This window comes from Hoplias malabaricus, chromosome 9 (genome assembly GCF_029633855.1).
Source record: "Hoplias malabaricus isolate fHopMal1 chromosome 9, fHopMal1.hap1, whole genome shotgun sequence".
NCBI lineage: Eukaryota > Metazoa > Chordata > Actinopteri > Characiformes > Erythrinidae > Hoplias > Hoplias malabaricus.
The window spans coordinates 10504059-10515990 of record NC_089808.1 but is presented as its reverse complement, the minus strand read 5'-3'; the positions used below and the strand labels follow the sequence as shown (position 1 = coordinate 10515990).

Sequence of the window (11932 nt, the reverse complement as noted above, 5' to 3'; positions counted from 1 at the left end):
AATAAACTCTGATGTTTATTCTTCACACTACTAAGACTGTTGAAGATTTTTGTGGTATTTTTTGATGATTCTTGTATTATTTGTGGTATTTTTTTTATGATTCACAGGAGAGCTGCATTTGACTCCAGTCCAACTGATTCAACAAAGAAAAGTCTAGTAACTAATGAGATCAAAACAGTTGCAGTGTTTTAAACCCTGAAAACACAAAGCATGCTGTAAAAGATTCTACACCAAACATTTTCAAACACATCTGAAGTCAGTCATGTACAGGTGCCTACTAACTGTTTGCTAAAAATATTTGCTTTTCATTAAATGAATGAATTCACTGTGTGCACATATTTGCCTGCAGTGAGCCTTCATGTAAATCGCCATCACAACAAACTCAAAACAAAGAAAAAAGTGTACTCTTTAGTAACAGAACCCATATTCACTTACAGACACTAGAAAGGCAACATCACCGGGAGTTTCAGGTGAGAAAATATCATTATTAAAATATTTCCTCATGTGAATAATAACCTTAGTTCTAAAGTCTAAAACGGTATTAGATTCTTCAAATACTTGGCGTTCTAGATTCAATATGTTATTAACTATGAATTAAGCATTTCCTTTATTGATGCTTTTGAAGTACTTCACACCTAAATAACAGTTTAAAAGATTAGTTTAAGTGTTTGTTCTATATTCTACTGGCTATAATTTAAGAAATGAAACTAATTAGTTCCTCATCAAAAATTACTTGTTCTAAACTCTTGTATGTAACACAATGATATAATTTTGCTAAACGAGAAAAACAAAAGAAACTTTAAATACTGTTTTATGCATGATGAAAGTTTAATAAATTTCTCTTTATTTAATAAGTTTAAATTTAAAAAAGAAAATAAAAAAGGCCCTTAGAATTGTCTTAAATTTCTCTCATAATGTAGCAAATATAGGAGGTCAAATCAGAACTACAGTCTGGAAGCAAAAGGCAAGCTGATAACGTTATTGAAAATGAAGAAATCTTAGACAAATAATGGACTTTTCAGGGTCTTAGAAGCATGGGGTTTGGGCACTACAAGTAGAGATGAAACTGTCCTCTTCACTTCAGAGTGCACTGGAGGTACCAGAGTAAATACTGACATTGTGGAAAAAAGGTTTAAAAAACTTGCTGATGTTTAGCCACAGTCCAGACAGAGATGGAGTATGTGGGAGAGGTTGAGGTGAGGACACTGCTGCTTGTCTGGGTGTGTGAAGGAGGCGAGGCTGAGGAACAAAACTAGAACGGGGACCTTCATGTGCTCAGCAAGAAGAAGAACTGGGGGAAGGGACAGGATTGTGGGGCTATAGTGATGCACTATAGGATGCAGGAGTAAAAGGGTGATGACATGAAAGCATATTAATCCCCTTGGGGACATTGCTTCTCTGCATTTGACCCATCCATGGTAGCGAACACATAAACACACACTAGTGAGCAATTCTTAACAAACACTAGAGGCAGTGAACACACACACAACTGGAGCAGGGGCCTGCCAAACACCTTGGTGTCCGGGGTGTAGTTTGGGGGTTAGGTTCCTTGCTCAAGGGCACCTCCGACCCTCCGACCTGAAGCTTGCTTCTCTACCCTCAAGGCTACGGCTGCCCCCAAAAGTCACTACTTTAGAAGTGCTGACACTGTTCTGTGTTTTGCATCCACACTAAAAACCTACATTTTTAAATTAAAAAAAGATATATGTGTCTTACACTTTTAGACATAAGTCAAAAATGCCAAATATAAACTGGGATGCCGTGCAAAATGGCTGTTGCATATAAAACCACGTGGTAGAATTCTCAGGGATAATGTACCCGTAATGTACTCTGTACCCGTTTGGAAGCTGTTTTGATCGCTCGGGTTTTCCTGTTTACTCGTTTCCACTGTTATTTCTATATTTATATCTGTTTTTATAACCTACTAACCATCCATAGATCTATCTTTTAGATTGTCTCCGCAGGAATATTCATTACAGAGGCACTAAAACTGCCACCGGACCCTGGAGTAACGTTCTTGGTGTAAGTTACTAAAATCAACTAAAAGCGGTAAGTACCTGCAATTCCATGGCTACTACTGGCTGTTTTGCCTGCTCAGAGTGTGGCATGTTTAGTTTAACCCCCTTTTCCACCTCTAGCGATAAAGATAGTGGTTGTGTTTGTAGTAAGTGTCAGCTAGTTAGCTCTCTGGTGGATAAAGTGGACCAGTTAGAAGTGCGCATCCGGAGCTTATTATTGTTAAGGGATAAACAGCGAGATTCAGTGCTAGCAACTCCGGGTGCCTTAGGGAGAGTTAGCACCCCCACGACTCCGGCGTTAGAGCCCTCACAGCGGGGTGAATGGGTGACGTCTCGGCGTCATAGCCGGAAAGCTAAGGCTGATGCTAACGCTGAGGCCAAAGCTAGCCCACCGGGACACCACGCTCCTCCGATTCGCATGTCAAACAGGTTTGCCCCGCTCAGCGAAGCACCCGCTGAGGAGCCTGTTAAGAGTGCTCTGGTTATAGGAGACTCTATTGTTCGACACGTGAAATTAGCTACTCCTTTAGGGGCGCCGGCAGTAACAGTTAGCTGTTTATCGGGAGCCAGAGCGCCGGATATTAGTGGCAACCTTAGACTGTTAGCTAATAGGAGATATTCGAGGGTAGTCATTCATGTAGGGGCCAATGATATTCGTCTGCGGCAGTCTGAGGTAACTAAGGGTAATATTACAGAGGTGATTAAACTGGCCCAGACGATGTCCGATGCCGTAATCTGCTCTGGCCCCATACCAATGCGGCGTGGCGACGAAGCTTACAGCAGACTTTGGGCGTTAAACTGCTGGATGTCCAAGTGGTGTTCCGAAAATCAAGTGGGCTTTATAGACAATTGGTTTCGTTTTGAGGGCAAGCCTGGTCTTATAGGTAGGGATGGTATCCACCCCACTGCCTTACTTTCTTGCAGCATAGCACATAGTCTTTTAGTTAGTCAGCAGAGTAGTGTAGATAGCTGCTGACAATCCAGAGCCAGGACCAGGCCACAGACAGACAGGCTAAACCGACCGTCTGCGAACTGTCTTGAGGCGTCACCCAGGTTCAACTGTATTGAGACTGTGTCTTTCCCCCGAACTAAATGTAAAAGTAGAAAAACAAAATCAGCCTGTTTCAGCAACCTAATCAATATTAAATCATACACAACACCTAGCAGCAACCCCTCAGAACTAAAATTTGGGTTACTCAACATAAGATCACTAAACTCAAAAGCACTCATCGTAAATGATATTATAAGTGATCATAAATTCAATGTTTTCTGTCTCATGGAAACGTGGGTTAGACCAAATGAATATTTAGCACTAAATGAAGCCACCCCCCTAGGCTATAATTATGCACATAGCCCAAGAATATCAGGCAAAGGAGGTGGAGTATGTGTAATTTACCAAAATACCCTAGAAATTAGTCTTAAACAATGTGACACCTTCTCTTCTTTTGAGGTTCTCTCCACTATTATAACAAATCCGGTCACAAAAAAGGACGCATTTTTATTATGCAACATTTACAGACCACCAGGGCCTTACTTAGAATTTCTGAAAGAATTCAGCGATTTTGCTACAAACCTAGTGGTGTGCAATCATAAAGTTATAATTGTAGGAGATTTCAATATCCATTTTGAGAAGGAAAGTGACCCACTAAAAAAGGCATTTACCTCAATCTTAGACTCTATTGGTATTACTCAAAATGTAACAGGGCCTACACACTACTGCAGCCACACTTTAGACTTAGTTCTGACACTAGGTCTTAACATTGACAAAATTAATATCTTACCGCAATCCTCAGCAATCTCCGATCATTACTTAATTTCATATGAGCTACGTTTTAGCCATAACATATGTAGGAACCCTCGCTATTCTACAAGGCATATAATAAAACCATCTACCGCCCTACAATTTATAGAAACCTACCAGAATTATCGACCCCAGTTCCAACTCCATCGGACCCAATGGACCTAGATGTACTAACTGATTACCTAGAAAATACCTGTCGATCTACTTTAGAAAAGGTAGCACCACTTAAACATAAAAGTATAAGACAGAAAAAGCTCGCACCATGGTATAATGATAAGACCCGTACTTTAAAACAAACATTACGAAAACTAGAACGGAAATGGCGATTAACCAAGCTTGAAGTGTTCCATTCTGCCTGGAAGGACAGCCTTATAGAGTATAGAAATGCCCTCACTAAAGCTTGCTCAGCATATCTGGCCTCGCTGATCTCCAATAATAAAAATAATCCGAGAGCATTGTTTAGTGTGTTTTCTAGAATTACAAAAAATCAAGCAGGTTCTGAACAACTAATTCCAGCAACTCTCACCAGTAAAGATTTTATGGACTTTTTTAATAATAAAATTGAGAATATTAGACAACAAACTCAAGCCACAGGATCAAATCCATCCTGGCTGCCACCCGATGTGAATGATATAAAACATAATATAACTGTAAAAGAAAGACTTGAAACCTTTTACCCACTCCCACAATTAGAACTAGAGAAGATTATCACCTCCGCAAACTGTACAACTTGCACACTTGATGCAATTCCCACAAAGTTGCTCAAAGAAATACTACCAGCTATTATTGATCCTCTTTTAACTATAGTAAACTCATCCCTTAGTCTGGGCCATGTACCCAAAGCTTTTAAACTAGCAGTTATTAAACCTATGATCAAGAAACCAAATCTTGATGCTAGTACACTGTCTAATTACAGGCCTATTTCTAATTTGCCATTTCTGTCCAAGATCAAGAAAGAGCTGTGGCCCAACAACTTAGTTTATATCTACATAAGAATCATATATATGAAAAATTCCAATCTGGATTCAGGCAACATCATAGTACAGAGACAGCTCTAGCCAAGATAACAAATGATCTTCTTCTTGCCTCTGATCAAGGCCACGTATCCCTGTTGGTGCTTCTTGACCTAAGCGCAGCCTTCGATACAATAGACCACAATATTCTCATAGAAAGGTTAGAAAATATGGTTGGAATCACAGGGACAGCCCTATTATGGTTCAAATCTTACTTAACGGAACGTTATCAATTCGTAAAAGTAAACAATCTAAATTCAAATTATTCTAAAGTAAGATTTGGAATTCCACAAGGCTCTATTTTAGGACCATTATTATTTACATTATACATGTTACCGCTAGGCACAGTTATAAGAAACCATGACATTAACTTTCACTGTTACGCAGACGACACACAATTGTATATTTCAGCCAAGCCCGATGACAAACACAGATTAAAGAAAATAGAGGACTGCTTGAAAGACGTGAAAGGCTGGATGTTGCGTAGCTTCCTCCTTCTAAACAGCAACAAAACAGAGGTCCTGCTTTTGGGTCCAAAAGTGGCAAGAAATAAATTATCAGATTTAATTTTAAATCTCGCTGACTCTCCAATTAAACCTGGTTCAGCAGCAAAAAATCTTGGTGTCATAATTGACCCGGATTTATCATTTGATCAACACATAGGTAGTATCACTAGGACAGCTTTTTTACATCTTCGCAATATTGCTAAGATTAGAAATGCCTTATCCCTTCAGGACGCAGAAGCATTAGTACATGCCTTTATTACTTCAAGGCTTGACTACTGTAACGCACTACTGTCAGGATGCACCAGCAGCAATTTAAGAAAACTTCAACTAGTTCAAAATGCTGCAGCTAAGGTCCTCACTAAAACTAGAAAATTTGAACATATCAGCCCAGTTTTATCATCACTTCATTGGCTGCCTGCTAAATTCCGCATTGACTACAAAATTTTGTTATTAACATATAAAGCTCTACATGGGCTTGCTCCTGAATATCTTCAAGATACAATTTCCTATTATGAGCCTCCACGTTCACTCAGATCACAGAATACTGGATTTTTAATTGTTCCCAGAATTCAGAAGGCCTCAGCTGGGGGAAGAGCCTTTTCTTATAAAGCCCCCAGACTCTGGAATGATCTTCCAGAAAATGTTCGGGACTCAGACACAGTCGCAATCTTCAAATCTAGGCTAAAAACACATTTGTTTAGTTTATCTTTTGGTAGCTAATGCTCCCCCATAGATAAAGGCGGCAGATCCGGGGGGTCCATGGACACAGGGAATTATAGTAAACTGAGACGCTGGTGCTGTCGTCCCGCCGCTTCTCACGATCACTCAGGTTTGTTGACGGTGGAGCGGAGGGATGCCAGTGTTTCAGGATGCTCCCGTGTCTGTGTGTCCTCCTGGTTCTCTCCTTTTAGTTAAAGCTGTCATAGTCAGATCTGCCGGAGTCATTAGCCACACTCTGGAAATTTTCATATTTTCTACTTTACAAACACAAAACAGTTCAAAACTAATTCCATCCCTTTACATTTTTCCGAGTAAACAACTACCCACCTGTCTGTCTGGACACTGATGGATGACTGTCGATGACCTCCACGCTTCAGACCAGCTGCCCACGCTCCAGCAACCACCAAGTGCCTTGAAGCTGTCCCTACACTGAAGTTCTCATGGACTACTAACTATCATCACCAGTAGATTGACCAGAGGAGGATGGGTCACCCCTTGTGAGCCTTGGTTCCTCCCAAGGTTTCTTCCTCAGCTGGGGGAGTTTTTCCTTGCCACTGTCGCCCCTGGCTTGCTCACTTGAGGGTTTTACATCTGTTTTTACATTTCATGTCAAATCTTTGTCTTACTGAAAATCTGTGAAGCTGCTTTGTAACAACAACAGTTGTGAAAAGCGCTATATAAATAAATTTGATTTGATTTGATTAATGTGTGTAGTTAAAGTTTTGTGGCATCACACAAATTGATCGCTTTTATTATTTTACCCAAAACCCAACATATTTATAATGTGTTGCTGGCATCGAGTTCAAAACAGGCAAATAATTATCAAACACAACACACTCTCTCAGGATCAACATTAAAATAGTCTTTGTACTGTTTTCAGTTAAATATAGTTTTTAAATTATTAGTACATCATTGCTTTCAGTTCTTATTTACATTTTGCACAGTGTCTTAATGTATTTGGAAACAGGGTTTGTCTGTTCAAAGCCTCTACACCCATTATATCCCTCAGATTTGGGGTTATAAATTACTGTCTCTAAAAGATGGTTTTATACGGAACAGCCATTTCTCCAGGTTTAGGACACTATTCACTTTAAGGGGAATTTCAGCTACATTTTCTGATGAACTCAATTACGATTCACTCATTCTGAATGTGAACAGCACCATTCCAGAGAAAAGTGCACAATCTGAGTAGTTTACAGTGAGTTACTATGGAAGCAAATCTGTCTCATCAGACTTTGAAATATTACCAACTTGTCATGCCCTTGTCCTGTCATGTCTGTTTTTTCCGCCATGTGCTCTCTTAGCACATGGCTCTGTTTGTTATTTTCCATGTCTCCGTGAACCATGTTTCTTCATCTTCAGGATATCAATAGTCTGTTATATTGTGTCTTCAGTGAGCCTTTCAGATTTTTGATACACTTTGAAAATATAGAGATAATATCCGCGGAAGGAAGATAAACGTGTAGTTTTTCCACGGTATGGAAGTTGTGTTCGCAACTACAAGTTGTGAATGCAACTACTGCACCATTTAAGGTGGAACAGAAAATCCTAATGAATCGATTGCTCATCCTTGGTATCCCGGATGTCTATCTGAATTTTTTGTAACTTGTATTTTGGTATCTGAGTTTCGTCTATCAAATTTGAGAAACTTCAAAATATATTGTTTGAATTTTTTTGAGCTTGATTTTTTTTATCTGAATTTATTAACCTTGAATAATAACAGTGAAAATGTGTTGTTGAAAATTCAAGAGTTCTATTCAAGAGCAATTATATTCAGATATAAAAAAAATTCAGTGCTACAAATTCAAAGGTGGTAATATTTCAAAGTCTGATGAGACAGATCTGCTTCCATACGTGGAACCAGTCGTCTGATGCATTCAAATATACAACACAATCACAATAATGTATTCAATGCATAAAGAAAGAACTGATGGCTGTGAGATATATGTAGGACATTAAAGAAAACTAGTGCCGAGACTAGTGCTCTTCTCAGTTCTCTAACTGTGGTTCTAGCAAAATATATTCAGATCAGCAGCATGAACTAATAATGAATTGACACTAAAGACTGATGTGATGATTAAAGTCTGTGTTCTCTCTCTTTCTTCTTCTCCACAGTCATGGGTTCCTCTCTGTGTTTCCTCCTGCTGTTCTCAGGTCAGTGTTAGTCCATAACGATCTGTTAAACTCTGCTGTTTCAGAACTGTACTGCCGTGCTGACGAGAGGTTTTAATCTCTGCAGGTCTGTGGACTCTTTCTCTGTGTGTGACTCGTCAGTTTTATCTGGTGAATGAAGATAAGACCTGGACTGAAGCTCAGAAATACTGCAGACAGAAAAACACTGACCTGGCCACCATTGAGAGCCAAAAGGAGATGAATGTTTTAAAAGCTCTGATCAATCAGACATCAAGTCTTTACTGGATAGGACTGAGGCAGACGATTCCACCGGGCAACACCAAAGTAAGAACATATACATTAACCAGTGGCGAACGCTGGTCTTTCAAGGAGGGGAAGCTCAATTTTGGCCTACATCATAAAATGTCGGTTTATTTATATTAATTCTACCCTCCGTTCCTTTTTAAGAAAATGATCTTTGACCCTGTCGTACCAACAAGGCGTCTTTTCCAGGGACTTAACTAGTGTCCTCTCAATGTCCAGCAGAGCTAGGCTGCTTAAACGGCCTTGGCCCATGTGAAGTGTGTCCGCCTGTGCTCCCACAGATCTTTACACCAAAGGATCGCTGATTCGCTCATTTCGCTGTCAATCAAAAAGGGATTCAGCCTGAGACACATCATCCAATCATCATGCAGAAGCTGAGCGTCCGGGCCAGCCGAGGCCAGCCCACTGCCTCATAGACCCCTAGAGACGCTGAGCGTCCGATGGGCGGGACAAAGCCCAGCATTTATCCAATGACTCGTCTCGTTTCGCTGCACTTCGCTGCTTTGCTATTGAACTCTCAGCTCAGCGTCCTCACTGTTTAAAGCACTGTGAATGATTGAGAGGAAAGCCGCGTCTTTACCAGTGATAAGAAGCTGATTCTGAACAAAAGTTGAGCGCGTTGTAGTGCGTATTTATTCAATGACGTGTACACACAACAGTATATATTTGATCACTTATTTTTTTACATTTTAGGGGAAGCTGAGCTTCCCTTGCAGTCTTAGAGGAATCGCCACTGACATTAACATTTAGAGGAGTGTATTATGCATTGACATTAACACAATTAACATTAAAGAAACATGTTTTATAGTTACTTTCTCTGAGCCACAGTGTGTGATATTGATCTAATGTAACAACCTGCACCTATTTCATATACACTGTGTGGCCAGAAGTTTGTGGACTGAGGTTCATCCATTGTATTTTCTAAACTGCAGGGTTTTAAAAGGGAGTTTGTCCTGCAACAGATTCTAATCCACTGCAAAGGCTTCACATTCGATGCTGGAAGAGTAGTTCTGATGCTGGGTGATTAGAAATGATAGATCACAAACACACAGCTCTCAGCTGGAAAGCAGATTTGGAGCCCCATTTCTTCTTAGGAAACAGCTTCAAGTCTAGTGTGGTGACTGACTGCTTTTAGCTCAACTCCTAATTTAGCTGAAGACATTGATGTGGAATGTTACATTTACCTTTGTGCTGTAGGTAAAATATTTTTTAAAAGATTGAAAGAAAAACACAGATTCTCAGACAAATGCCATAATCGTTCTCTCCCCTTTATATTTTCACAGTGCTGTTGATGAATTAGCAAAACAGTAACAAAAGAATCACAGAATTTGTAGCAATTAATAGCATCTTGCCTACGATAGACCAAAGTTTTTATAACGGATATTAAATAAAAAATGTATGTGTGTGTGTGTGTGTGTGTGTGTGTGTGTGTGTGTGTGTGTGTGTGTGTGAGAGAGAGAGAAAGAGAGAGAGAGAGAGAGAGAGAGAGAGAGAGAAGAGGATTTGTTGGAGTTAGTTATTAGATTTAATGCATATTTCAGCACAAATAAAATGTAATCTACTTTCTGATCTCCACATTGTAACTGTGCTGTGTTTACATCTTTAAATAAAACCGCTACTATCTCACTAGGCTCTGTAAAAGGAGTCAATTATGGGAGGAAGTCATGGCCAAATTTAGAAAATGATTCATTAGAGTTGAAACAAAATATGATGCATTAAAGCCCTGTGTACGTTAATGTGTTAATTTTGACAGCACTTTTTTATTTCTTAATGTAGTTTAATTTAAATGTTTTCTTTCATATAACCTCAAAGAATAGGATAGATTTTTATGTTAACAGTCATATTTTTAAGGAAACATCAAACATTAAATAAGGTTTTTTAGAGTCTTGCTCGTGTTTATCAGGGGTGTAAATATTTGTTGAGGACTCTGTACTGATCAGGTTTTAATTTGTTTCTAGACCTGGGTGTGGTCAGATGGGAGTAACTACTCATACAGGGACTGGTATCAGGGAGAGCCAAACAACGGTTTGGGTGATGTCTGTGTGCAATTATATACTAACAACCAGTGGAATGATGCCAACTGCAGTGCCACAAATCCATTTGTCTGTTACAAAAGTGAGTAGTATAAGGTAATAATATGCAGTACAGGAGTTACAAGTTAATTTACATTACTTTAAAACTGTGTTTAAAGCAGTTGCACTGAGTGAGGACTTTAAAGCAGAATTCTGAAAAAAGTAATGGAGCGATAAACTGCAGAAACCAACACTGAAACACACAGAAACAGAAACACAATGAAACACACAACTGACTCTATACTTTAGACAAAGAAAGCTCAGAAATAACTATTGATTAAGTCTTTATTCTCATCTCTCTGCAGATATTTCACTGACTCTGGTTAATGAAACCAAGACATGGAAAGACGCTCTAAATTACTGCAGAACGCACCACGTGGACCTGGTCTCTGTTCATAACGAGACAATCCAGCAGTGGGTGGAGATTGCAGTTAATTATGCCTCCACTGCTAATGTGTGGCTGGGTCTGCGTCACACCTGCACCTTGAACTTCTGGTTCTGGGTGAGTGGAGAGTCCCTGTGCTACCAGAACTGGGCCCCGGGGAACGGGACAGGGCTGGAAGACTGCACAGGAGGAGAAAGATCAGGAGCGATACAGTCTGGAAGTAAAGAGTGGATCAGTCTGTCACAGAATCAGAAACTCAACTTCATCTGCACAGACGAGGGTCAGTAATGGACTTATATTTGTCAATGTTTGAATATTAACAGTGAATAAATAATGTCTGATGATGTTTCCTTTTTTCCTTTAGAGATGTAGAAGAGGATACAAGCTGCTCAAATTCATGCTGATAATTAATATTCCTTTCTTCCTCAGCATAGTTTTAACAAGAAAGCCAAGTTTAGTATGAAAACTATTAATATATAACTGAGAATATGGTACATTCTCTTGTCGTTGTTAAGAGGCTTTAAAGATATTTTTCAACACATTCTGGCAACATTTGATGTGTAGATGTGTCTGTACATATTAATAATTTTCTTTAACCTCTACATTACAGACTATTATTTTGATCTTTGTAACAAAAGCACTGTAACACTGTAGATTTATTCTGCTGTGTAGATTTACAGATGTTTTATATACGTTTTTTATTTGTAGATTGTAGGTTGCTGTTCTCTGTATTTGCTCTAATTAATAAACTCTGGTGTTGATTCTCTCTTCTAACTATGGTATTTTGTGATGGTTCTTGTATTATTTGTAGTATGTTTATAATTCATTTGGTCTCTGCTGACTCAGGAGAGCTGCACTAGACTCGAGTCCGACTGATTCAGTGAAGGAAAGTCTTTGAGGTAACTAATGAGATGAAATAGATGCAGTGTATAAGACGTCTGAAAACGTAAGCTGTAAGTGATTCTACACAAGATATTGGTC

General features: G+C 39.2%; 1 protein-coding gene across 3 annotated transcripts; it reads left to right on the top strand.

Annotated features, from left to right (window-relative positions):
- The first annotated feature begins 436 nt into the window (after positions 1 to 436).
- LOC136707515 (macrophage mannose receptor 1-like) lies at positions 437 to 11352 on the top strand. 3 transcript variants are annotated; one of them, XM_066681641.1, is made up of 7 exons: positions 437 to 470; positions 1952 to 6577; positions 8174 to 8212; positions 8298 to 8515; positions 10453 to 10609; positions 10872 to 11231; positions 11316 to 11352. In XM_066681641.1, the coding sequence occupies exons 3-7, from the start codon at positions 8176 to 8178 to the stop codon at positions 11321 to 11323; spliced, it is 780 nt and encodes a 259-aa protein (XP_066537738.1). In that variant the 5' UTR covers positions 437 to 470; positions 1952 to 6577; positions 8174 to 8175; the 3' UTR covers positions 11324 to 11352. The 3 variants fall into 3 exon arrangements, with proteins under 3 accessions (XP_066537738.1, XP_066537737.1, XP_066537736.1); XM_066681640.1 differs by having other exon boundaries at positions 1952 to 6640; XM_066681639.1 differs by lacking the exons at positions 8174 to 8212; positions 8298 to 8515; positions 10453 to 10609; positions 10872 to 11231; positions 11316 to 11352 and having other exon boundaries at positions 1952 to 6708.
- Positions 11353 to 11932: the final 580 nt, after the last annotated feature.

What these genes read in the sequence shown, in the direction of transcription:
- LOC136707515 (XM_066681639.1), top strand. Translation starts at nt 2,068, where the DNA reads ATGGCTACTACTGGCTGTTTTGCCTGCTCAGAGTGTGGCATGTTTAGT.